This window comes from Sesamum indicum, linkage group LG4, assembly GCF_026168435.1.
Source record: "Sesamum indicum cultivar Baizhima isolate 11 linkage group LG4, ASM2616843v1, whole genome shotgun sequence".
Lineage (NCBI taxonomy): Eukaryota > Viridiplantae > Streptophyta > Magnoliopsida > Lamiales > Pedaliaceae > Sesamum > Sesamum indicum.
In genome coordinates this window covers 515,850-541,883 of record NC_142660.1, presented here as the reverse complement: position 1 = coordinate 541,883, position 26,034 = coordinate 515,850, and the positions used below count along the sequence as shown (strand labels likewise).

The 26,034-nt window shown below is 37.6% G+C and overlaps 3 protein-coding genes across 7 annotated transcripts; 2 read left to right on the top strand and 1 right to left on the bottom strand.

Annotated features, from left to right (window-relative positions):
* Positions 1-773: 773 nt before the first annotated feature.
* PIE1 (SNF2 domain-containing protein / helicase domain-containing protein) lies at positions 774-16,579 on the top strand. Of its 3 annotated transcripts, none has more exons than XM_088879522.1 (21): positions 774-1,240; positions 3,804-3,896; positions 4,352-4,432; positions 4,529-4,636; positions 4,797-4,877; positions 4,962-5,050; positions 5,242-5,384; positions 5,467-5,528; positions 6,090-6,225; positions 6,754-6,822; positions 6,907-6,977; positions 7,064-7,198; positions 7,551-7,601; positions 7,925-7,993; positions 8,192-8,254; positions 8,327-11,387; positions 11,860-11,924; positions 12,078-12,148; positions 12,688-13,480; positions 14,742-15,244; positions 15,629-16,579. In XM_088879522.1, exons 2-21 carry the CDS (start codon positions 3,837-3,839, stop codon positions 16,068-16,070), a joined length of 6,153 nt encoding a protein of 2,050 aa, XP_088735648.1. In that variant the 5' UTR covers positions 774-1,240; positions 3,804-3,836; the 3' UTR covers positions 16,071-16,579. The 3 variants fall into 3 exon arrangements, with proteins under 3 accessions (XP_088735648.1, XP_011075157.1, XP_088735649.1); XM_011076855.3 differs by having other exon boundaries at positions 775-1,240; positions 12,706-13,480; XM_088879523.1 differs by lacking the exons at positions 774-1,240; positions 3,804-3,896; positions 4,352-4,432; ... (5 more) ...; positions 6,090-6,225; positions 6,754-6,822 and having other exon boundaries at positions 6,907-6,984.
* Positions 16,580-17,430: 851 nt separating this feature from the next.
* LOC105159691 (non-structural maintenance of chromosomes element 4 homolog A) lies at positions 17,431-21,434 on the top strand. The gene is made up of 7 exons (XM_088879796.1): positions 17,431-17,892; positions 18,634-18,714; positions 19,076-19,328; positions 19,428-19,518; positions 19,930-20,146; positions 20,254-20,345; positions 20,755-21,434. Exons 1-7 carry the CDS (start codon positions 17,718-17,720, stop codon positions 21,007-21,009), a joined length of 1,164 nt encoding a protein of 387 aa, XP_088735922.1. The 5' UTR covers positions 17,431-17,717; the 3' UTR covers positions 21,010-21,434.
* Positions 21,435-21,652: 218 nt separating this feature from the next.
* On the bottom strand, positions 21,653-25,857 carry LOC105159689 (enoyl-[acyl-carrier-protein] reductase [NADH] 1, chloroplastic). Of its 3 annotated transcripts, XM_011076848.3 has the most exons (14): positions 25,629-25,857; positions 25,324-25,398; positions 24,429-24,730; positions 24,021-24,130; positions 23,874-23,929; positions 23,700-23,784; positions 23,580-23,627; positions 23,283-23,357; positions 23,080-23,191; positions 22,919-22,970; positions 22,793-22,844; positions 22,654-22,711; positions 22,299-22,397; positions 21,653-22,091 (listed from the first exon to the last, which is right to left on the bottom strand). In XM_011076848.3, the coding sequence occupies exons 3-14, from the start codon at positions 24,703-24,705 to the stop codon at positions 21,934-21,936; spliced, it is 1,182 nt and encodes a 393-aa protein (XP_011075150.1). In that variant the 5' UTR covers positions 24,706-24,730; positions 25,324-25,398; positions 25,629-25,857; the 3' UTR covers positions 21,653-21,933. The 3 variants fall into 3 exon arrangements, with proteins under 3 accessions (XP_011075150.1, XP_011075151.1, XP_011075148.1); XM_011076849.3 differs by lacking the exon at positions 25,324-25,398 and having other exon boundaries at positions 24,429-24,757; positions 25,629-25,856; XM_011076846.3 differs by lacking the exon at positions 25,324-25,398 and having other exon boundaries at positions 25,629-25,856.
* Positions 25,858-26,034: the final 177 nt, after the last annotated feature.

Below are 26,034 nucleotides of genomic sequence, written 5' to 3'. Positions count from 1 at the left end.
TATTTTTTAGAGAGAGGGGGGAGCATTTATAATTTTTGAACAATGAAGGAGTAATTATAATTATGATAAATCTCATAAAAGTTCGTTATAATTTACCATATTCCTCCTTTTTAATTGATTAAAAATAAAATATTATACGTCTAATAATCTTAGGTTATCTGAATATTTCAATAATTTTTTTTTCAAATAAAAATTAGCATCTTATAAGATTAATTATATATTTTTTTATAGAACATATGTACTAATAGGATCTTATAAAACAAATTTAAGTACTTCAGTCTAATAAATTACCTGACAACTATTCTGTAACTTTTTCATATAAGTGGTAGAGTATATTATCCAGTACACAAAACATAAAAAATCTAAGTCAGTATACCAATAAGTTTCAATCAAATGTATAAATTAATTGTAACAATTAAATAATGAACAAAAATTATTATAAAAACACACATATATTCATATTTACATGTGTTTTGAATTCATTTTTATTTTTTTTTTCAAAAATAAAGAGTTTTAATCATGAATATTATTAATAAAGCAAGATCACATTACGATTTAATTTTTAAAAAGGATACATATATATAGTAAATAATACATTTTTCTGCCCGTCTTTTTATTTATTTTTTATTATATGGTCATTGGAAATATTGTTGCATACGCTCACGCCCTTGCCCGAAGCCAACACGCAACCATTCCCCCTCAATCACGCCCACGGAACAAACTAATCTGAGCCATCCACACCATCCATCACCCACGCACTATTAAACCTACCGCCCTCCACCCTCCATATCATCACCGCAGTAATACTGAAGTCTCCATACACCCCCTTCAAGTCATTGCCTCGTTTTCCTTATTTTTTTCTTTTATTTTTTCCTAAAAAATTCTCAATTTTAATTTAAAAAAACCCCTCAAAATCCATTTTCTTCTATTTTAATATAATAATTTTCACCGGATATATATATTTACACACAGAGAAATCGATATATACAGCGTCGTATACGTATTTTTTCCGGATCTGAGGCTCGTCGGAACCCACCGGTGCTTAAACCCGAACACTTTCACGTTTTGTCGAAGAAAACCCTAAAACACCCCCGGCGAGTCTTTTTCTCTCTGTTTCTTCGCTGTCTGGATCTTTCACCCTGTCTGTACGCCGGAGTTGTTTTTTGTTTCTGCAGTAGACGCCGGAGTCGTCTGTTGTGGTACTTTTTTGTTGCCTTGAGTGTAAAGGAGGTTTATGTTGGTGAGTTTCTGTTTTCTTTCTTTTTTTGGTTGTGGACTTGTATCTGTGGATATAGGTGTATTTTTTGGTTTTGCTTTTTGATTAGAGGTGGAAAGTCTGCTCCAGTTTCGATGACACATGTGAGCTCATAGAGTTTGGTCATAGTTATTGCGCTTTTTACCTTTTTTTTTAATTATTTTGGTGTATTTGCAAGTTTATTGAGTGTAATGTTTCTTGATTTACAGTTAAGAAGTTTATATTTTGTGAAGAAAATGTCTGCATGCATGTTGTAACTTTGTTTTTTTTTGGCTTATGGGTTGTTTTGAGTTCTATTAAGCTGGAATGAGAACATAAAGATATTTGACGGTTCTTGCTATTAAATTGAAGTGCCTTGTGAGTTGTGATTGGTTATTTCATTTTCCAATGGGGTGGAATTCTGTAATTTATGGACCTCATTTTGATGATAAGTCCAATGTTTACTTGTACATTGTTCATTTAGTTCATTCCTGTTACAAAAGGTTGTGAAAATACTGAGTTTCTGCCAAGAAATTATGTGATGCACTTATCTTCATTTTTGTTCAAGGATTGGATGCCAAAGGCATGCACTAGAGGAATAATTGTAACGTATAGGCTTGCATGAGTCATGACAAGATTAGAGTACTCATCATACACTAATTCTGGGATTTGTACATTTTCCTCTGGTGGAGAAATGCCAGGCTAAATGGAAACCAACAGTTGTATGGGGATCAAATGGGAGAAAGCTTAAGTCGAGTCTCTGTACCTGGCTGCACTTTTACAACTAAACAATGAAGGACAGATATTAGACAAGAAGGGATTATTGCAGGGCAGAAGAGAGAGGTATAGATAAGCAATCATTTAGTCTGGAGGAATATCTGATTCAAATAATGTGTGCCTTGCAACTAATTTCAGATAACTTTGGTGTGAATGAAGTGGAAACTGAATTGTATGGAGCAGTTGATTAGTTGCTTTATGTTTCTTGCAAGGTAGTAATGCTCTTCCTGAGAGAACAAAAGCCATTATTGGTTGTAAAAAAAGAATTGCGGCTCAGAGAGTATTCCATGGAGCTTAGCACAACATATTTGTGAAAGTTGTTCTTTATCCGGGGACTTGTTATCTGATAATTGGCTGTGCATATAGCCTTTGGATGGTGAGTGCTCATTGAGATTGCTAAAAGGACTAAACTTACATGTTAGAAGCTACTGTTGACATTGTGGCTATGGAATGCATAAGTACTTATATTTGTTAGGCTTGATTGCATTTTCTTGTAGAAGTATTAGATCTACATAAGAGTTTTGAGTATGACAATTCAGAAAACAGTGAAGGGCAATTTTCAAATTTATATTCCTGCTTGTGGCTGACTGAACTAGTGAGTTAGGTACTTCGGTCTTCTGCAAGTGGAATTTATCTCATATAGGGTTGATATAAATAATTAACGGAATGGTTTGAGAATGGCACAGTGGTTCATTGAATTTATGTGAATGCTACCATTAGATCCTTCTTGAGGTGATTGACGGTCTTTCAGTGATTGACCTCATACAAGAAATGGAACAGTTTCTGTTCAAAGCTGAAAATAGAGGCTTTTGTGCTGGGTCAATGGAATGAAGGCTTTAGGATGATGTTAGAGTTTGCTTCGCTTTCATAATTTACATTTTTGTTTGAATGCTACTTATAGCTCAAAGTTACTGTTAACGTGTGTGATCATGTTAGTTTGGACTGCAGTTGCATTCTCATATTCAAATTCTGTTCATTCTTCGATCAAATTATGGCCACTATACAGGAAAAAATGCTGCGAAATTCTCTTTGTTCTTCTCGTGCCTAGGGTGCCCTGTTATCTATATATGTGTGTTTATCCATGGGAGTTTCTAAAGTTTGACCATTAGAGATGCTAATAGTACTTTTGTTTCTTAATGATGGATTGTTTTAGCAAATCGTTCACACTTCTGCATATTGGTCTAGGAAGGGTTGAAAACTTAGCTTCTATTTATTTGTATGGAGTGAGGCCGCATAATTCATGTTTGTGGTTGAACGATGACCTTATACCTCCTTTTGTGGAATCCTAGTAGTTACTAGTAACTCTGTGAGTTGCTTGATCTACCTATATAATCCTTTATGATTTATTATTCCCTTCCTTGTTGTTCTTAACGTCCTAATTTGTTCTTTGAGCTTTGCTTCTTGCCCATGTAGATTTATTATAGATTGTTGCTCTTGTGCTTGATCACCAGTTTGCTAAGCTATGCACTCAATCATTGATTGCCTCAAAGGCAAACTGATCATTGACGTTGTTGAATCTTTGCATGTTAGACAAGATAGGGATTTGAGTAAATTTTACCTGTAATTTGTTTTAAGTTTTCCTTCTGCATTTCCTATTTAGACTTATCATTGTACACGCTAAACCTATGACAATTTTTTTTGGTTTCCTTTTATATTTTATCTGTTGCAACTGTCTTATTCAAGATCAGTTCGGATTGATTTGGACTATGGCTGACTGTTTTTGGATGTCAATATGCAGTTGGCTTATTCACATTTGCAACTTCTTGTTGCCTTTTTTTTGTTTTTTTTGTAGCTTTAACTATGAGATAGGCATCTTGGAACAGTCATGGCCTCCAAGGGTCCAAGGTCTAAACTTGACCATGAATCGCGGGCTAGAAGACAGAAGGTCAGGATGTTTGTGTCATGTGTTCTTCTGAATTATTGTTAACTTTCTGTAGTTTCAGAGTCCAAGCATTTCTGGATAATAGCTTTCAAATGAAGAGAGATGTGAATTGCAGAAGTTCAATTGATTGGAAACCCTATATTACCCATGTATAGGATTTTTCTTCCTAACGAGACCTACAAAGACTCTAACATCAAATACAGCTATAAACATGATTGTTTTAAACTCGTATCTGGTGCCAATTTTCACGCATCTGAGCACTATTAGTTGGGATTCTCTGATAGATGCAAGGAGATATGAATTCACTTTCTTGGATCAACTAGCAGTTGGTTGAGAGGAAAAGTTGAAGTGTATAGCAACTGAATGTCCTCATACCACAATTTGAGTTTAGAATGTGATTATGATTTTCTGCAATGTTATTTCATTACTTTTGCTGCCATTTGTTCTTTGAATTATAGGCACTCGAAGCTCCGAAAGAACCTCGGCGTCCTAAAACACATTGGGACCATGTTTTGGAAGAGATGGTTTGGTTGTCAAAGGTAAGAAAGCATATTTCTTTCAACACCATGCTTCATTTATTTCATGGTTTTGAACTTTCTGAGCTTTGCACTGTTAAATGGTTTTATGTACTTTAGGACTTTGAGTCAGAGAGGAAATGGAAACTGGCTCAGGCAAAGAAAGTTGCAATAAGAGCCAGCAAGGGCATGCTGGATCAGGCCACAAGAGGGGAGAAGAGAGTAAAGGTGCAGTATTTTTTTTTCCTTATTTATTCTATATATGCATAGTTACTGAGTGCTTTAAAAAAACCATCAGATCAGTTTTTCATTTTGGGCCTATGTTATTAATATATTTTTATTGGAACATTCTGCTAGTTTGTTTATGCTTATTTACAAATTTGATCAGGAAGAGGAGCAGAAATTAAGAAAACTGGCACTCAATATTTCCAAGGATGTGAAGAAATTCTGGACAAAAATAGAGAAGCTGGCAAGTCATTTTGAAATGGCTTTATAATGTTACTATCATCACCACTTCTTGTGACTAAGGTACCCATGATCATGGTTGATGCAGGTTTTGTACAAGCATCAGTTAGAACTTGATGAGAAGAAGAAGAAAGCACTTGATAAGCAGCTTGAGTTCCTTCTTGGGCAAACTGAAAGGTAGCATATTCTCGTGATAACAGCTTGGCTATCTGCCGGGTGAAGTTATAATGAAACTGGATGAGGTTCTGCTAACTGCATAAGCTGAAACGAGCAGATTCATGTTATTTTTTGTTTCTCTTTTGGAAAGAAGTTTGTATTCGCCTCCATATATATGTGAAACATTGATACCGCCAAATCTCTTCTTTCAGGTACTCGTCAATGCTGGCCGAGAACCTTGTGAATTCACCCACTCTTTGCAAATCATCAAACTTGTGCACTATCCAAGAGCAGCCCATTATTCATCAGAAAGGAGGTGACGAAAGCGATAAAAAGGCATCCGAATCAGATACTGGTAAGTGGTTAATTTTGCATATTTGGTTTATTGTGCTATTCTTGTACATTTGACTGGTTCTTAATTAAACTGATAATGCTAGGGTCCCAGTCAAAGGTCTGTGTGCAAGATGAAGACTATGATTTGCAGCCTGGAGATGAATCGGTAAGTTTTAAGTTCCTAGCTGTAATTAGCTTTCTTAATATGCGCATGCTTCCAGTACTAGATTCTGTAGTACTGTGGAAGGTATAGGTCCATGAAAAATTGTGGCAGTCTCTACATGCACTTATTTTTCCAGAATTAAACTACCAATTGATTTCTATAGCCGCTCTGTTGGCTAATTGTACTTTTGACTGGGTAGTAGCACTTCTCCCTTCCAATCCCTTCTTGTCATGGAAACTGTTACTGGCAAGATGCCTAGGCTTTCAGACTTAGATAAAGTTGGGCCAGTTTTCACTGATAATTGTGTGTCTCCACCTGTCAAGGATTTTTCTTGCAGGGTCAATAATGGTAACCTGAATTTGTGCCACCGCTAAGCTACTGTGTTGCTTGTAAAATGTGCTATTTATGTTGTATGCTCATTGAGCGTAGAGTTTGTGTCTGAGTTCATCCCCAATAGCATGCTATATTCTGTTTTCTTACAACAAAGTTATGATACTGAGGAAATTGTATGCTTCTTTAGAAATTTATCTGTACTTATACAGCATCTCCCTCCGTTGACTTTAGGAAGATGATGAGCGTACTATTGAGGAAGATGAGGCCCTCATCACTAAAGAAGAGAGGGAAGAAGAACTGGCAGCATTACAAAGTGAAATTGATTTACCTCTTGAGGAGATACTCAAACGCTATGCTGCACAGGAAGGTACCTCATTGGTTACACCCCATTTTATATCAATATTTCACACAAATTGTCATTCGGTGAAGTTATCCTAAATCCTTCTACAATGCCAATTGAATTGAACTCTTTTGGCTTTGAAACGGTAGCACCCTCTTGATGCACATCTAAGTGCATAGTACTTTTTTGAGATTAATTGAACTACTGCATGAGTATCATTAATTACTTGAGAGGCCTACTAGTGCTAGCAGAAGCTAACTGTTAGAGCAGCATCTTTACATTTGCTGGTGAAGAGGATGCCATGAACATTTCAAACATTGCAATGCAAACATAGTTGTCAATGTAGCTGTTATCTATTTCCTGTCAGGACACTCCAATAAGTCATTGTCCATGCACAAAGTATGTAGTCTTTGCATCAGTAGTAAAGTTAAACCAAAAAGAGTAGCAGTAATTTGGCAAGTCGGCTGAAGTTTAGTTCTGTAATATTATTGATTTCTTGTCTACGTACAGTGGTTATTTATCAGAATACTATTAACTAATGTTATTGTTTCTCAGTTGAGGGAGAAAATAGTCCAAACAAGGATGATAACATCTCGGAAGCAACTAAGCTGAACGAATATAATGGTAATTGTATTAGCATAGCAGTTTGCAATATATATATTCCTTACTCGTTAATTCCTTCTGACTTTTTTGTTCAACTGTATTCAGGGAAAGAAGATGATGTTGGATATGCCACTGAGATACAAGTGAGTTTGCCTGCAAAACCTGGTCGTCGTTGTGTAAGTTGTATGTGTTTATGTACACTGTCGCCGGTTGTAAAGAATGTCTAATACTCAACTTAATATTCTCTGTTTGGTTTATGCAGGCTGAAAGTAATGGCATTTTATCTGTGTCAGAAAACCATGGTCCTGTGGTTGAAAAATACAAACGGAGAGATTCTCTGAACAGACTTCTAGAATCAGAGAAGACACCGATGTTGCATGAGTCAAATGATGATCAAGTAAGAAATCTGTCTGAAATACAAAAATAAGAAGCCACATTTTTGTATCTCTTTTATTAATGTTGTTCATACATCGACCTACTTATCAAGTTCACAGCAAATGGTTTGACCTTTTGGTTTCTGATGGTAGGTGTTGTCCTTTTATGCTCGTTTGCTATCCAGTTAAATTCTATTTATCTTGATCAACAGTTTTACTTAATCCTAAAACTTTAGAGTTGTTTTTCTGGTCAAAATTGTCATATTAAGATTACTTTTAAGTTTTTAACCTTTTTTCGCTGTTCTCTCTATTATATGAATTAGTGATACTTGGATTATGATGCATATTCATGAGATATTGCTTCGCTTTTTACAGGAAGATGATGATTTTGTACTTTCAGCTGGAGAAGAAAAGGAATATGACATGGTGAGTTCTTTTTGTATGGTCAAGCACTTTCTTTTCTTTAATGAAGGTATGCGGAATTTCTTTTCTGTGGCATTGCACTCCTGTAAACAACTTTTGATTTCAATAACTCTATTCTTCACCTTCAGATAAAGTGGAAACGGATTTAGTAATTTGTTACCTCTCCCTCCAATAGCTGCAAGTACAATATTTGCATTCACTTCCCAATGAGTACTTGGTCCTATTGCTTAAAAGAGTAGGATGCATCATGGATTCATTGATCCAACTTGTTGATTGTATCTTTGAAAATGGATATGGCTTTATTGACACCTGTGGTTGGTGTCCAGGATGATGAGACAACCCTTTTAGAGGAGGAAGAATTAGCTAATGCAGAGTCAAACAATACCGTGGATGAGGTAAGATCACGTGTTAGTAACTATTGTTCTCCTGAGTTTTTGAATGCTCGATACTATCTTTAATTTCAATTTCATTTTTAAACACTGGTTACTAGCTTTAATTTCAATTTCCTCCTTTGGTTTAAGCAAGTAAATTTGCACATGCATGTGCAACATGATATTGATTTTGATTTAGATGATAATCATAAGCTTTTCCAGATTGCACTTCTGCAGAAGGAAAGTGAAGTTCCCATAGAGGAACTGATTGCAAGGTATAAAGAGGTATGTTAAAGAGTACTTCCTTTTGTTTTTATCGACTGCAAATTAGATACTGATGCTCCTGCTACCAATCAGAACTGTGATGATGATGAAGGAGTGGAAGATGGCTCCGAGTCCTTGTCTGCTTCTGGTTCTGAGGCCTTCTTGGGTTCTTCAGAACAGGGAAACTCTGAACTTAAGCGGCCTGATGGTGAATCTAATGGATTCCAGATGGATATACGCCCCTATCCAGAAGAAGATGAAGCTGAATGTTCGGGAAAATCTGGAGAAGATACCCAGAATGATGATATAATTGCTGATGCAGCGGCTGCAGCCAGGTCAGCGCAACCTACTGGTAACACATTCTCAACAACGAAAGTTCGAACGAAGTTTCCTTTTCTTCTCAAGTATCCTCTGCGTGAGTATCAACATATTGGCTTGGATTGGCTTGTGACCATGTATGAGAAGAGACTTAATGGAATCCTTGCTGATGAAATGGGGTTGGGAAAGACAATCATGACAATTTCTCTGCTTGCTCATCTAGCTTGTGAAAAGGGAATATGGGGTCCACATCTTATTGTTGTTCCAACTAGTGTCATGCTCAATTGGGAGACTGAGTTTCTTAAATGGTGTCCTGCTTTCAAAATATTGACCTACTTTGGAAGTGCAAAAGAGCGGAGAATTAAGAGGCAAGGATGGTTGAAACCTAATTCATTTCATGTTTGCATAACGACTTATAGGCTTGTCATCCAGGACTCGAAAGTTTTCAAGCGGAAGAAGTGGAAGTACCTGATTCTGGATGAAGCCCACCTGATAAAGAACTGGAAGTCACAAAGATGGCAAACACTACTTAATTTTAACTCCAAAAGGCGTATTCTTCTAACTGGTACACCACTGCAGAATGACCTTATGGAACTCTGGTCTTTAATGCATTTCTTGATGCCGCATATATTTCAATCTCACCAAGAATTTAAGGATTGGTTCAGTAATCCTATATCTGGGATGGTTGAGGGACAAGAGAAAGTAAACAAAGAAGTAGTTGATCGGCTGCATAATGTTCTCCGTCCTTTCATACTTCGTCGACTGAAAAGGGATGTTGAGAAGCAGCTTCCAATGAAACATGAACATGTTATCTATTGTAGGCTATCTAGGAGGCAGCGTAACTTATATGAGGACTTCATTGCTAGCTCTGAGACGCAAGCTACTCTAGCTAGTGCTAATTTTTTTGGAATGATTAGTGTTATTATGCAACTTCGTAAAGTCTGCAATCATCCTGATTTATTTGAAGGTCGTCCAATTGTTAGTTCGTTTGATATGAGCGGTATTGACATGCAATTGAGTTCTTCTGTATGTTCAATGCTTGCATCTGGACCATTTTCAACTGTTGACCTTTGTGGCTTGGGGTTTGTGTTCACACATCTAGATTTCTCCATGACATCTTGGGAGAGTGAAGAAATTCAAGCTATTGCTACCCCTTCAAGCTCAATTGTGCAGCGTGTAACCCTGGCTAATTTGGAGGAGAATTGGCTTGGGATCAAACATAAGAAAAAGATGCATTCAACGAATATCTTTGAAGATATCCAAAAGGCACTATTGGAGGATAGATTAAGAGAAGCTAAGGAGCGAGCAGCAGCTGTTGCATGGTGGAATTCTTTGAGGTGCAAGAGAAAACCCATGTATGCCACTGGTCTACGTGAGCTTGTCTGTGTCAAACATCCTGTCCACGATATTCATTGTCAGAAACAGAATCCTTTGTGTTATCTGTACTCATCCAAGCTTGCTGACATAGTTCTGTCACCTGTTGAAAGATTCAGAAAGATGGTTGATCAGGTTGAAAGTTTCATGTTTGCAATACCTGCTGCACGTGTCCCTCCTCCAGTGTGCTGGTGTAGTAAGGGCAGATCACCTGTATTTGTTCAAGACACATGTAAAGACAGATGGTCTCAAGCTTTTTTCCCTCTACTTACTCCATTCCGGCCTGCTATTGTCCGAAGGCAAGTGTACTTTCCAGATAGGAGACTTATTCAGTTTGACTGTGGTAAGCTGCAAGAGCTAGCAGTTTTGCTGAGGCGGCTGAAATCAGAGGGTCACAGAGCACTGATATTCACCCAAATGACAAAGATGCTTGATATTTTGGAAGCATTCATCAATTTGTATGGTTACACTTACATGCGGCTAGATGGTTCTACTCAGCCTGAGGAGAGGCAAACACTTATGCAGCGGTTTAATACAAACCCAAAAATTTTTCTTTTTATTTTGTCGACACGCAGTGGAGGTGTTGGCATCAACCTAGTTGGGGCGGATACTGTAATCTTTTATGATAGTGACTGGAATCCAGCCATGGATCAACAGGCGCAAGATAGGTGTCACAGGATAGGCCAGACACGTGAAGTTCACATCTATAGGTTGATCAGTGAGAGCACCATTGAAGAAAATATTTTGAAAAAGGCTAATCAGAAGCGTGCTCTTGATGATTTGGTCATTCAGAGCGGAAGTTACAACACTGAATTCTTTAAGAAACTGGATCCAATGGAACTGTTTTCGGGCACAGTTCCCCAAAAAGATGTGCAGACAGAGAAAACTTCTAACAATACTGGTGACACTGCCTTGTCTAGTGTGGATTTGGAGGCTGCTTTAAAAAATGCTGAAGATGAGGCAGACTACATGGCGTTGAAGAAAGTTGAGGAAGAAGAGGCTGTGGATAATCAAGAATTCACAGAGGAAGGTGTTGGGAAGTTGGAGGATGATGAGTTTGTCAATGAAGAGGAGCTGAAGCCCGATTGTCCTGCTGAGCATACTGCCCTGAATGCAAAATCAGATGAAGGCAATGTGGTGAGAGGAAGTCATCCAGTTGAGGAAGGGGCCCTTGCTTTCCCTTATAAAGAAGATGATGTTGACATGCTAGCTGATGTCAAACAAATGGCTGCTGCTGCAGCTGCAGCAGGACAAGCAATCTTGTCTTTTGAGAATCAACTACGTCCAATTGATCGATATGCAATACGTTTTCTTGAGTTATGGGATCCAATTATTGACAAAGCTGCAATTGAATCCCATACTGAGATTGAGGAAACTGAATGGGAACTGGAACGCATTGAGAAGTTAAAGGATGATATGGAAGCAGAAATTGATGATGATGAAGTACCTTTGGTGTATGAGAGTATGTACTTCCTCCATCTTCACTCCTTTGGCCTCTCTAATTTTCTCTTGCAAATGTCACGGCTTTTAAGCTGAATGTGCTGATACTAGTGAACACTTCTGGTCAGTTACACACTGTCATTTGCATGAAAATATGAGCTAAACTTATTTCCTTCGGGTATTACACTCTTTATTATCTTGTTTTTGTGCCTTTTATATAAGCTCCTTCCAATCTAGTCTGGATTTTGACTCTGTTTCCTGGACTGTAGATGAGCTGTTTTGTGTTCTTTGAATAAATTTCTATTTGTTCTTTACTCTCTCCATTTCTTTCTTTCTTTCTTCTTCTTCTTCTCCTTCTCCTTTTTCTCTTTCTATTCTTGGGGTGTCTGAACTGCGTCATAAAGTGGGACTATAATGTTTTGTCAAATTTCTGAAAAGATCGGGCATGGAAATAAGAAAAAGTTCATAATTTCTTTATTTTGTTAACATTACAGGCTGGGATGCTGATTTTGCAACTGAAGTATACAAACAGCAAGTTGAAGCACTAGCTCAGCATCAGGTATGAAGTGATGATTGTCAAGTTTATTTTAGATTGGAAAGGAACAAGTATTCAACCATATTGTTGGATTGTATATCTGGTTGTATTCGCTTTCTTCACCCCCAAAATGTGCACATCAGTATTTTTGGCTGAATTTATGTTATCTTTTTGTAGTTGATGGAAGACCTGGAACGTGAAGCCCAGGAAAAGGAAGCTTTGGAAAATGGAAATTCTGATTCTCCGAGGTGAGAATGTCATAAAATCCACGTCTCCAATAAAGTTATCTTCTTCATTGAAATAATCTGATTTTTTTTTTGGAATTGAAAAGAGTGATCTGTGGCTGGTCTGAGTGGGTTTTCAGCGACTCTTAACTGTATCATGGTTTGTGCAGTTGTATTAGTTTGTTAGGTAATGCTACATTTATATTGGATTATCTGGTTGGCTAAATCATGCTATATAAAATCCGACTGTGTGATATATGAGTACCTCCCTCCAAAATACTGATACTTGTCACTTCGGCTACTAATTCTGTTTAAGTGATAGAATGGTTGGTTGTTACTTTGAGAAGACTTTACAATCACGATAGATTTTTTATTTGATCATAATGTGGACAGCCTTCTGGAGGATCAAACGATGATCTGACAACATTCTTTTCCCCTCCTGAACCTAATTTTTATCAACTGAAATAGCATAGTTTTGCTAGCATGAAAATGAGCTTTTATGATGGCAACTGGTATGTGCTATTGCACTAGTCATCTCATGCTGCATTTTCATTTGAGCGCAGTTTGTTTTCTCTAAGCAGGAACAATATTTCTGTGGCTGCCAAACCCAAGTCGAAGAAGAAAACCAAAAAGGCCAAGTTCAAATCTTTGAAGAAAGGAGCTTTGGTTTCTAAATCCATCTCTGTGAAAGAAGAGTCATCAATAGAACCAATGTCCATAGATGATGACTTAATCGATGATGAAATGATCACATCCCCAGAACCTTTATCCCCTTGCTCAACTCAGGAAAAGAAACGTAAACCTGCTTCAGATGATGAAGAGCAGAAGAGCAGAAAGAAGTCCAGGAAGTTGAAGGCTTCTGAACTAGGAGACATGCTTCTGTATCCCAAATATTCCAGCAAGCACCAAAATGAACTTAAGGACTTGAAAATATGTGATAATGGAGTTCTTGATCTTGAATGTAAGCAAACAAACAGGAGCAGGGCACGAGGAAAACTTTCTATTCCCATCATGCCTCTGAAACGAGTTTTCACAATAAAACCAGAAAAGCTAAAAAAGAAAGCAAATGTTTGGTCCAAGGACTTTTTCCCATCTCCTGATCTTTGGTCACCAAAAGAAGATGCAGTATTATGTTCTGTTGTTCATGAGTATGGCCCAAATTGGAACTTGGCAAGTGAAATCTTGTATGGAATGACTGCTGGTGGATCTTACCGGGGCAGATTTCGTCACCCTATTCATTGCTCTGAGAGATTTCGGGAACTCATCCAAAGATATGTTTTCTCTGCCAGTGATGCTACAAATAATGATAAGGCTGTTGGTATTGGTTTTGGGAAGTCTCTGCTTAGAGTAACTGAGGTATTTTTTTGCTTGGAATGATTATTTTTTCTTTGTAGTTGCTGAGTCCAAAAAAAAAAAAAAATAAAAAAAGAAAAGAATTACAGTGTGGTGCCCTTCTGGGTTAGGCTGAACTGATTTGGATTACTGAACCTCTTGAATCAAATCTGATTGAGGCACTTAGCATGGTGGGCTTGTTTCAAGCTTTTGTTTAAGCAAACACTAGTTAACACTCTGGTAGTATTAGATCACAAAGTGGCTGATTCTTTGGAGTTCTTTGTGCCTCATATTTATTTATTTTGCTTTTCCATTAGAAGAACAAACTTCACGAGTTGCTTTTTCTTTCAAGGTACATTCCTTTATTTAAAATTATGCAGCCTGTCCTGTTTCAGAATTTGCCATGTGCTTGCAATTTCCTTTATTCATTTTGCAAAAGAGGATGGAGCTACTTTCCTGCAAGTTACGCAAAGTGTGGTGCTAAATTCACATTACTGGTCCAGGGGACTTTGTTTTTTGACCAAAGAGATTTAGTTTTGCGTTTTAAGCAAAAACAATTACAGCTCTCCAAACATGCAGAATGCCTTTATTTTACAGAGAGAGTATGGTGCTGACTTTTCCCCAAGGGTTTCTCTGTTGATTTTTGATTGCCTTAACTCAACTGCTGATATGTGTCTTTTAGACATAAGAGCTGGAGTTTAAGTGGACTGAGATAAATGTAGGGAAATTGATTAGAAGACGAAATTAAGAGGAAGGGGCGAAGAACTGGAATGCAAAACCTTATTTTTCTCATGGGAAAACGCCAATGAGATTTGGATCTTGTTTATCAGCAAATTGGGATTCCTCTGATCTAATCAATAGAGAAATTTGATATTCTTTGATCTGGTATATTGTCTGAAAATAATTTCCTTCGAGGATGATTTTTGTGTTATATGCACATGGTTTTTATGTCGGTGTTTGTATTTTTGCAAATAATTTCAAAAGACTATTATTTCAGGTGCTCTGTGAAGCGGACTGTGTATAAATTGTTGCATATTTGGATTTCATTCTGTGGGAACATACTCTAGATTACATAGCCTTGTCATACTGATGTGCCATTATAAGTGTCAGACTTAACCTGTCTTGAGCAGTTCTCAGAATCCCCAGACATTATTCTTGATCCTTCTGCTTCGACTTCCCTGTTCCTTAATATTCATCTTGGTTATGTGTGTCATTGTTGTGGATTGATTGATAGGCTCCAATTCTCGCATCTTTCAATTTACTTATTTTGTGTTTCATGGATTAGGATAACATCCGGGTGTTGCTTGGCATTGCTTCTGAACTACCAGATCATGAACTGCTTCTTCAAAAGCATTTCTTTGCGGTGCTTTCTGCGGCCTGGAGGGATCAATCCCGTTCCACCCATAGGAACAAAGCTCTATTTTCTCAAAAAGGATTTTATCCTTCTCAGAAGTTATCTGGCTCTACAATCAACCATCAGACTCCGATGGGGAAATTATCGGGAAAGATGGAATTTACTAATTTGCTTCAGTGTGGGAAGTTAATAGCTGCGGCATTGAGTGGTGACAGCAGTTGTCAAAGTGGTGAGACGTTGCCCGTCTTCAACCAGGACGAACTTTTGGTGGCGAGAGAGCGGTTAGATTTAACACTTGAACTTCAGGAAGAATGCAATGAAGCTTCATCCCTTCCCTCAGTGATCAATGTTTCAATTCTTGGCCCCGACCCTCCATCTTTGAAGATGAATGCGGGAGACGACCGCCATTTCAAATCTGCCCAGAGGCAGTTCAGGTATGATCTCTTATATATCCAGATTTTCAAAATTGTGCAGTCTTCTATGGACGGAGGGCATAGGTGTATTCTATACATCAACCTCTCTCTTTCTCTACCATCAACCTCTCTCTTTCTCTACCCTCCTCTGCACTACAAATCATTGTCTTGCTTACACTTGGTTTGCGTTTTCTTTTGTAAGTCTTGTCATTTGGTTCCTCCCGCTCTCCGTTCCCAGTCTCTAAAACCTTTATACTTGATTAATGGTGCAAAACTTTTTTGAACTCAAAGGAGCAGGGGATCATTATGCTTTAAGAAAAGTGACTGCAGTTAGTGTTATATCAAGTTGGGTGTCACCCTGCTTCCAAGTACCTTTTTAATATTATTTTTTCTTCTCATTTGCAGAACCGCATCAGGGACGCACATCGACAGCTATAATCGTGGGGAATCACAAGGTTTTGCCATGGGAGATTCTAGGTCTTGGACACCACAATTGCCGTATTTGGGGAAACACAAGCTCCCTGTTCCCGACTCGGTAAAGCCTTCAAAGTCGAAATTGAGAAAAACAAGTAAAGATCATACTGATTTGCATTGTCTAACTACTAGTGAAGTCTTCCAACCTATGCCACTTATTCCGGCTGACCCTCCCAGTATGAGGTTTGATGAGTTCTCCGCCTGCTTACCAGAAGCTGGAATTCTTGAATTTGACAGTAATTGCTTCCTTGACATGGGTAGTGAAGTTACTTTCCTGGACACTCCCAGAGTCGTCCCGTTCCATTTCGGACCAGATTTAACGTCTGGACTAGATGATTTTTCAATATTGCCTGAATTTACGGATATTGGGTAAAGCAAGATAATGCAAAACCAAAAGTCACCTCACAGTTTTCGGGTCAGAGAGTGGCCATGTTTTTTGGAATGGCTTAATCTCAGGAAGGAGGTGCTCCCAGTCAATGAAGGTATTCATTACTCAAGGCTGAGGAGTCATTGCTGTACTCTCGGGGAATAATCAAACAGAAAGAATGGCTTCTTTGGATGTGCTTGGTTGAACCGCGATTCAAATTTCCCCGATGGTCTACAAATGCTGAAAGGTGAATGCCGAAATTTGATGCATATAGTGGCAGCAGATATAGGAAGTAGATATCCTAGAGGCGAGATATGTGATGTCAGTAAGTAGGGTGTAGCATAGTATTCTTGCAAGTGGTCTTTGTGCTGCTTAATTTTTGTTGGTGGAAGGAACAATGTGCTTGCAATTTTGGGGGTATATTTCTCAAAGTTTTTATTTATTAATCCATGTGATGCAGGCACATTCCTGAAACAATCAGCACTATTCAACAAAAAGAAAAGTCTATTCACAAAGTCTCTCTCTCTCTCTCTCTCTCTCTCTCTCTCTCTCTCTCTCTCTCTCCCCTCCCTCGCTCCCTCCCTCTCTCTCATTGTTTACTTGACTGCTTCAAGGTTCTTTCCATGCGTTCATGTGCTGTGGTGTTCTGGGGCCTTATCTCCAGTTTATGATTTTTCCACTTTTATTGCATTGGTAAACTTTATGATGATATGCCTGAAAAGGGAGTGTTACTAAACGGTCCAGGACTTGAAAAGAAGAAAAGCCTATTCCAATGTAAAATTACAGGGATAAATACACCGTATTTTTTTTTAGGTTTCATATAATTATACATAAATTATAAATAATTTAGAAATTGTATTGGGTACTTCTAATATTTATTTTTGTGTACAAATTAATTCTTTTGTTAATTAAAATTCACCTCATCTATGATATTAGTAAAAAATTGAATGAAAATTAAATTTATTCTCCATTAATTATTAATGATTTATTGCGAGTTAAATACATTTTTTTTATTGAAATATTTTTATACATCTTTAAATGCTAATCCATGCGATGAAGTATACCTTCGCCCTTATAGTAGTTGTTCGTCAGAAAATTTTGTTTGACCTGCAATAAGTTAATTAAAGTTAATATTAGTTTTTTTCAAATTTTTTAATAATATTAATAAATTTGATGAATTTTAACTAACGGGGAGATCTATTTATTTGAAAGAGAATGTATTGGTCACTTTGGGCCACTAAATTGGACCAGCAGACATAGAGATGTATCTCATGAAAAAGTGGGCTTGGGCCCATTAAATAGTAACAAAACTTCTCACTCCGCCCATTTCTAATTATACAAAGTAGATTTACTTCTCATTGTTTATTATTATTCAAATAAAGGTTCAAAATAGTTTGGGAGAGAGGAAAGTAAGAGCTGAAGAGAGCGCGTTCGAAACTTTCAAACACTGAAGAAAGAAAGAAACCCTCCTCGTTCTAAACTCCCTCCCACACTTCAATTTTCTGTTTTGCACTGTCGCTCTACTCCTGCTTTGTAGAAAAACTTTTAGCATCAACTTAGGGTTTTGATTCTGTTTCTACGATTCCTTTTTACCCATTTCAAAAAATTTCTGAATTTTTAGCCCTAATTGTATGAGTAATTGGAGGATAAGCGATGGTTCGAACGGTAAAAAAGGAGATAATTAACGCTAGCAGTCGGGTTTCTCGAAGCCGTGCGCAGAACATCAATGAAGCTCAAGGTACAACAGATGGCAGCAGAGTTGAGGACAGTGCTGTCGAGCGCAGGGTTCTTCGGTCGAAATACCTCAGATTTAAGAATCGGATTACCGGTAATTGAGTTAGTTTTAGTTCTTAAGTTTTGGTACAGTTCGATTTTCTTGAATTTGTAGTTCTGCGGTTTTTGGTCAAGATAACGATGTCATGGTTGTTCGGATTTTGGTTGTGTAATAGCTGTTACCTTAGCAGTAAATCTTTAGCTTTGAACTTCTCTCTTCTTATTTTGTTTTTCTATTTCGCAGCCCGTGGTGTAGTGTTAGTGAATTGGGTTGTGATGCATTAACGCAATTTTCCACTTCCGTTTGATTCTTATGTTGAGCTTCGTTTTTAATTATTTTAATTTTTTGCATTATTCCCTAATGAATGTAGTTGAGTGAAGCTAGTGTTCATTGGTACTTCTCTATGTGTTTTATTGTTTTCTATTATGTGGAGGTGGGCTTGTGGGAAGTTCCTGAAATCAACAACTGAGAAATTTATTCAAGTTTGTTTGATTAGATAACAAATGAATACTGAACAAGCTTTTAGCAGTATGTCTTGAGTTGCACACTGCTGGTAGGCTGGTTCATAATTCATCCTGCAACTGATTCGATGATGACCTATATTGTTATTTGTAAGCGTGGCATGCTGCTTTTACTGTTTTTAGAATGTATTATGAGATTTTGGAAGGAATTTCTCTTGTGAAGTTTGCATTTTTGCATCAATGAGTAAATGATAAATGGATATGTCATGTCAATAAATTTTGTTTCTAGAGATAAATGATATATTCTTATGATGTATTTATTTCCTTGGTGCAGATGAGAGAGATGATATATCACAGGTTGATTCAGATAAGTTCAAATCAATGATTGAAGAAGTGGATAGCTTGCATCAGCTAGGTAGAGTTGGCAGTTCTCTTTTTTTTTTCAATAATGTGGTCTTATTGTGAAGAATGTGATGTATGTGAAGGTGTTCTGGTGTTCCCACATAGAGATGGTTTGTCATACTTGTGCTATGAATGCCATCAACAACAAAAAAAAATCATGAAACTGGATTTGAATTTGATTGCTCATTAGTTATCTATCCTTATAACATTTATGCAAAGGAAAATATACTTATCTCAGTGTACTGAAATGGTTGGTGGTTGGTTTACTGGACATACATTGTTCTGTCTTCATTCTTCCTATTAAGTGATTGAACAACAATTTTCTCCTCTATTTCCAGTGCATGTCTTGACTTAGATTTTGCTTTATTATTCAGTGCAAAAGCCTCGGGAACAGGTAGCAGATGCTGAAGCCCTGTTTGACATTACAAACACATTGGTGACCTCTGTCAAAGCATATAACAATGAAGGTGTGACCCCATCAGATTTTGTGAGTTGTCTTCTTAGGGATTTTGGGCAACTAGGTGGACCAAGCAGTAGCCAAGATGAGGCTCGGAGTTTGATACGCTGGAAAGACATTGGACAAGTGGTCTCTCATGTTTTCAGGAGTTCTCCTGGTTGTTGTACGATGTAATCATCAATTGTACCCTTCCTCATTTTTCTTCTTCTTCTCTCTCTCTTGAAATTTGACAGGATATCAGACTTATTTATCGTCATTGTGCCCGTCAGGGTTGGGCCTATGAACACTGAACTCAAGCAGCGTAAGAATGTAGTTCATAAAAAGCGTGTGAAGCCAACAGAAAATGCCCGCCCAGAAGAGGTAAAATAATTCTGTCTATGTTTGGAAAATTGGTAGTGATTCATGTTTGATCCTTAGGCGAATGAAAGTGGAGCTAAATTTTGGTTCTTGAGTCATTCAACAGAAATAACTGATGCACTGTCCTTGTAATTCAGACTAGGGCCTTATATTCATAATGACAGCATGTGTTTGAGATAAAGTATGCATACAGTTTTACAATAAAACATGCTTGCCGATAGTTCTCTAATTGCTTACGTACTCTTCATAGGAGGGAAAGTAATAGAAAATGTGATATTGAACCATCGGATCACATGAGAGTTTTTCCGTTCTGCTTCAGAAATCTATGTTGTTGCTATGTGTGGAATTTTTTCCCCAAATGTGATGTGTTGATCTTTGAAACTGACCGTTCTTCCTTTTGTTTTCATGTTGCAGCTTGATGAAACTGCTAATCAGGAAAAGACAGACACTGATAAGAATATGGCCACTATGTTTGATATTCTGAGGAGGAACCGCAAGGTCAAGCTTGAAAATCTAATATTAAATCGGAAATCATTTGCACAGACAGTGGAAAATTTATTTGCTCTATCTTTTCTAATAAAAGATGGTCGTGCTGAGATATCCATAGACGAATCTGGATGTCATTTAGTTTGTAAGTATCTCTTTGCAAGTGAAGTAGTTGATCCATCTTATTTCCTAATCTTTTTCCCTTATCTACGGTCCTTTCAACTTCTAAACTTAAATCACTACCTCTCTCAGCCCCAAGGAATGCTCCTAGTGCCAATGCAATTCTATCTGGGGAGGCCACTTACACCCATTTCATATTCCGATTCGACTTTAGTGACTGGAAGGTACTTGAGTTATACAGAAAGTTTTCCTTTAGCCACTTGAAGTGTCTCTCATTATTATCACTGTTGGAAGTTTTTGGAACGTTACATGTCTCTTGACCTATATATTCAATCTTCTCGAGCCATCAATTATGTTGTTTGTGGTATTTTATTTTAACTTGGAAGTTCTATTTATAGGTCTTCCTTTCACACATTCATGATGGTTAGATGCATCTGTCCTATGTTTATTTCCCTAGATGTGGTCATTCACTGGGCACCAGAGTTACAAATAAAAAGATCTTTCCTTTATTTGGTTGTGGATGATGATATTGTGGGTTTATGCGCATCAAAATTATATACACCTTCATTGAGAAATTTGTACCATTGTAACTGTAATTCATCTTATGAATTCCTGGATAATGTTAACTTGCAGTTAATGTTGACTTCTGTTGTGGTTGGAGAGGAACTAATGCCGCATAGAATTGAGGTGAATGAAGCACATAATGCTCAACCAGATTCAGAGCCCGAAGATCAAGCAGTAGTACCTACAACACCTATAAGGAAATTGTGCAGGAACCGAGGTTTGGTTATGCAGGAACAGGCCGTAGTTGAGGATTCTCCTGAAAGTGGTGATGCAGCTGCCGCTAGGACTGCTGCGATACGGAAGGGGAAAAGAAAACTAAGGTGAAACAGTGATGTGGCTTGGATCCTGATGTAGATGAACTCATTGCTGCCCATTCTGTTGGATGACATGGCTAATGTGGTTCCTACATGGAAATCTAAAATTTCCGCATGACCCGTCAGCTCTCTAACTCTTTCCCTGTCAACTAAAGAGCATGCTATCGACCTTTAGTTTAAAAGGCTTTCTGCTTGTTCAGGCTGTTGCCAGCTTAAGATGAGAGGATAAAACCGCCATTTGTACTTTGTGAAATTCTAGGTTTAGTGTATTTGTAAGCCAATCCTTCCTTTGTTGAAGAATTAACTTGAGAGGTTAACATCACTTAGTCTGATTTATTAGAGCCGATGTATATAATTTGGCATTTATGTTCTGTATCTCCTGAACTTTGTCTGTACTTCAGAATTTTGTGCAGTTGTAGTTAGCTTGTAGCTTAAGTTGGCACTGATCTGGTCAGGACCAAAAGAAAATGCAGTAGCAGTTCCCAATACTTGTCATGCTGCAAAGTAGAGGGAAAATTCATGATAAAACCAAGTAGCTGTTTTTGTGATTCTCAACTTCTGACTTCTCTTTTGCAGTGTGGGTATGTTTGTGCACATAAAATCAAATCCACGTCTTGGGCCTAAAACAAAGAAGCAAGCAAGAAGACTAGAAATCTTCCTTACAGCCTTACAAATGTAAGCCAAGTAGTAAATGCAAACAGCTTACAACAGTCAATTAGGTGGACAGGGTTTATAATAAAGTTGCAGTACAACATTTGCTGCAACCATCGAAATGTTCCTAGAAAAGAAGCAAGTTTTCCGGTCAAAATGACTATTCTTAATTGACCTTTTCTCTAAGAATACTGCAGACCATGAGAAATTACAAGCCCAACCTTATTCCTATACCAAAATTTCCCAATGACTTCAGTGAATGTGAAACTACTGACTAGTAGCACTAGCTTTTGTTGGCTTTTGGAATATCAAGATCCCGGAATACTGGGCTATCAACCCCAACTCCCATTGCATTAAGACCATTGTCCACATAAACGACAGCACCAGTGATGGCTGAAGCCAATGGGGATGCCAGAAAAGCAGCAGCATTGCCAACCTCATCTGTTTCATTTATTTTTCAGGGTTAGTATTAAGACAAATTGTCTGCAAGGATAAACACACTCACAAACCATGCACTGGAAGCCAGGAGTTATTCAAATTATAGCAACTTGTGCAGCCATGTTTACTGGTACCAATGATAAGACCTTGAAGTTTCTAAAAAGTTCAATTATAGAACAAATAAGGGAACAGAGCATCAAGGTGACTCACCAGCTGTTAGTTCCTTCTGCAAGGGTGCATTCTCCAGTGAATAATCGATCATCATATCTATAAAACCAATAGCTTTTGCAGCACGACTCCTCAATGGGCCTGGAGTAAGACAATTCATAATTACAAAAGGAATAGATATTAGCTTCACTAAGGTAAATCATTCGACATTATTTGCAAAAGAGAATTATCCATCCAATCACTAGACATGAAGGCCTTCAGTAGGGTGGACATATGGGATACAGTCTAGTATGTATCATATAGTTTGCATGTGCATTAACTGATAAATATTTTCCACTTTGTTTTTGCAAATCATTTTTACATCTTAAAAGTTAGCAAACAGTATGGTGTGAAGTACCTGCAGATATGGTGTTAACTCTAATGTTGTGTCTTCTTCCAGCTTCAAAAGCTAGCACCTTAAACAAGAGGATATATTACATAAGACATCACAGTAATACAAGAACATGAACATAAGATGCATCGTAAATTCGACTCACCCTTGTATCACTCTCCAGAGCAGACTTTGCGGAACTCATGCCACCACCATATCTGCAACAAAAAGACAAGGTAATTCCAAAAGGGCAGGTGAGATCAGATTTTGTTTGATATTAAAGAGAAAGTACCCTGGTATGATTTTCTCTGATGCAATGTATGTCAGAGAAATTGTAGCACCGCCTGAGTAACAGAGACAAAGAACCAATAAACAAAGCTTTACGGTGGAATATTAAGTCAAGTTTTTTTATCGTGAAAAACTCCAAGCAAGATGGTAAAAGATGCAAGATACCTGGATTCATGATGGGAAGGAAATGCCTGAGAAGAGAAACAAAAGAATAACTTGATGCAGAGACAGCTGCTAGATAACCATTTCTGGATGTCTCCAGAAGAGGCTTACTAACCTACAGATAGTATCAAACAATTAAAGGAAATGGTGATTTCTCAAAAAAAAACCACAATGACAGAAGAAGAGAGAAAAGCCCAAGCAAATACCTCTGGACCATTGGCAAGTGAGTGCACAAGAATATCGATACTGCCAAAATCCTGTTTCACTGATTCAGCAACTTCCTGCAAGAATAAAGCGTCTTTCAGTATCATTAGAATCATTTTATAGAGATTAATTGGATAATAATTGATGTCAGTCAAACTCATTGCCGCTTTCTTTGGCTGTTCAGGCGAAAAATTTACAAGGTAAATGCAATAATAGGCCATACCCTGCTCAAACTCTGATGAAAGAATTATGGAAAATAAGACAAAGAAAGAAAGATGGAGAAGATTAGAACGTAAGACCTTCACAGTCCAATTTGAAGACCCGGAATAACGTTTATTTGTTTTGACCTGCATCATAGAACAAATTAATTATCAGAAAGAAGAAAAGTAGCTTCAGAAGTACCAGTAAAGTTTTCTTACATCTTCAGGAACATCCCCAAGAGAGTCATAGACGGCATCCAATGGGTAGACTCTGGTAATTTCCATCAAAGAACCATCTGGCAACCTACAATTTAAAAGTTCCAAACTAGTGATCCACAGAAAAAGCAAAGTAATAAAACTACAGTTGGCTCATATAAATCACCGACTACTTACACTCGTGATTCATCAAACTTTCCACGACGTAGGCTTGTCTCAAAAATATTTAGTGCCTGGAAGATACCATTGTCATTAGGAAAAGAATATAACTGCCGATGGTTAAATTGATTCTCATACAGAGAGACATAAAGATTGTGTACATACAGGCACCCATGTACCAACGAGAATTTCAGCACCAGCAGCTGCAAGAGACTTTGCTATTGCCCATCCATAACCATTATCATCAGCTATACCAGCAATAAATGCCCTCTTGCCTGTATATAGAAAAACATATATTTGTAAAGTCCATAATCATGATCTGGAAACCTTCCCATTTTTATTTGAATAGGTGCAGAATTGCAATCAGCTGTGAGCAATAAATCCATCTATATGGTTAATGGGTACAAATGAAGACTGGCATGTGACTAATGGGAACAAAACTTTTGAATAATGTTTGTGCATAGATTTAAGAAAAAGAAGATTGCAAGTTACATCGAAGAAGTCCACAATAACTACATCAATGGGCATTAGAAAAAAAGGAGAACAGTGAATGCAGAAAACAGGAGGCTCAACCTCTCAAATCAATGGGTAATCCTGGCAAAGGCTGCTTATCACCTTCTCCTGCCACTGCTTTTATTACATGCCTTTGAGATTTTAACAACTTGGAGCCATAGGTTTTGGAAAATGACTGTGTAGCTGACATGAAAGACAAGCTCCTGAGCTTTGTCCAAGACGAGCCTTTCTTTTTGTTGCCAAAGTATGTGATTCTTGATCTGGAAAATCCATGAGATGCAGGAATACAAGACTTTGGTGCTACAATTTGTGTGCCAGGACTTGTTATTGCAGCCATATCCTATTTGAGTTTGAGGAAGCAGCTGACATTTCAAGAGGCAACACCAGATCTTTGAGCATGACAAGAAAATATCGGATAAGATATCCAAGTATAAGCAAACAACAATTGAAACTGGCAGAAACAATGGTTCACATCCTGCTGATAATTAATGTTTTGATCACTAAGAAACCAAGTGTTAACATTCTACCCAATGATGTTCGAACTAACATTACAAATTCCAACCGAACGTAGGTGTTTTGACAAAAATGTTATGCACACAATTTAACAGCAAGATACCTACAGCTTATTTAAGATAGATACGACATGAAACTTCATGTCAAAAACAAAAGTATAGTTGTAGTTCAGTATTCTTCTCTATATAACAAAACAAGGACAAGCTGTATATAACTGTTTTTACCTGCAACAACTCCAAAAAGTTACAAATAGTTCTCACCAATGCCAAGATGACAATTTTCTCATAAATCATATGGATGAACACTCCAATTTAGTGGACCATAATTAGCATGTTAAGGCATGCAACTACCCGCACAAAGAAAAGACAAATACATTCATGCACTGCAATTGACACAGAGCAAACTCGACTGCCCACAAACACATTCATAAACAAACTATCACCTTTGCTCCAAGAAAAGCCACACAACCTCACACCCACAACAACAAAAATCTTCCCCTCCACATGAACTTGCAAGCCTAAATACAAAAGTTAGCAAAAACCAAAGAATTAAATCATTTCAACCCAAGACACAAAGCAAACTCGACAGCCCACAAAAGATCTTGCTCATAAAACTACTCAAAAGAAAAGATCCAAGAAAGCAGAGGTGCTCCGCCAACAAAGGATCAACCCATTCATCTGAATCGACATTTTACAAGCCCATTAAATGCAAAAACAAGTTCATCTTCAAATGTGATTGAAAACTCACCTTTCTTGAATCGCTTTGTGAGAGAAAGAACAAATTTTTCTATGAACAGTGACACTTTCTTCTCTTTTAGTGGGGTTTAAGTCCGTGTACTATGAATAGGTGTGCAGTAAATGTGTGTGTGAAATGTGGGCTTCGATGAAAACAATGTTGTTCTTTGTTTGTACGCTGGTTTTGCACTGTTGGAAGCTTTGGAAGTACCGTTCAGACTTCAGAGAGTGAAAACTGGGAGTTCAGTTCTGGCAGACGTACACTCGTTAAATGACAGTTTTACCCCTTTCTTGGGTCTTGTAGAGCAGGGCCTTTGAGTTGGGCTAAGTGGGCCTCATTAAATACTCCTTTAGCTGAAAATTTATTTTACCCAAATCAAAGCCAGGGGAGGCCCATTAGAAGCCCATTTACACGTGCA

Coding starts and splice junctions, on each gene's coding strand:
- LOC105159689 (XM_011076848.3), bottom strand. CDS start 24,705: ATGGCTGCAATAACAAGTCCTGGCACACAAATTGTAGCACCAAAGTCT. Junction 23,192..23,282: donor CACTTGCCAATGGTCCAGAG/GTATTTGCTTGG, acceptor TACTATCTGTAG/GTTAGTAAGCCTCTTCTGGA. Junction 22,971..23,079: donor CCTTCCCATCATGAATCCAG/GTATCTTGCATC, acceptor TCTGTTACTCAG/GCGGTGCTACAATTTCTCTG.
- PIE1 (XM_088879522.1), top strand. CDS start 3,837: ATGGCCTCCAAGGGTCCAAGGTCTAAACTTGACCATGAATCGCGGGCT. Junction 4,878..4,961: donor GGACAAAAATAGAGAAGCTG/GCAAGTCATTTT, acceptor TGGTTGATGCAG/GTTTTGTACAAGCATCAGTT. Junction 8,255..8,326: donor TGATTGCAAGGTATAAAGAG/GTATGTTAAAGA, acceptor GCTACCAATCAG/AACTGTGATGATGATGAAGG.
- LOC105159691 (XM_088879796.1), top strand. CDS start 17,718: ATGGTTCGAACGGTAAAAAAGGAGATAATTAACGCTAGCAGTCGGGTT. Junction 17,893..18,633: donor ATTTAAGAATCGGATTACCG/GTAATTGAGTTA, acceptor TCCTTGGTGCAG/ATGAGAGAGATGATATATCA. Junction 19,329..19,427: donor TCTCCTGGTTGTTGTACGAT/GTAATCATCAAT, acceptor TGTGCCCGTCAG/GGTTGGGCCTATGAACACTG.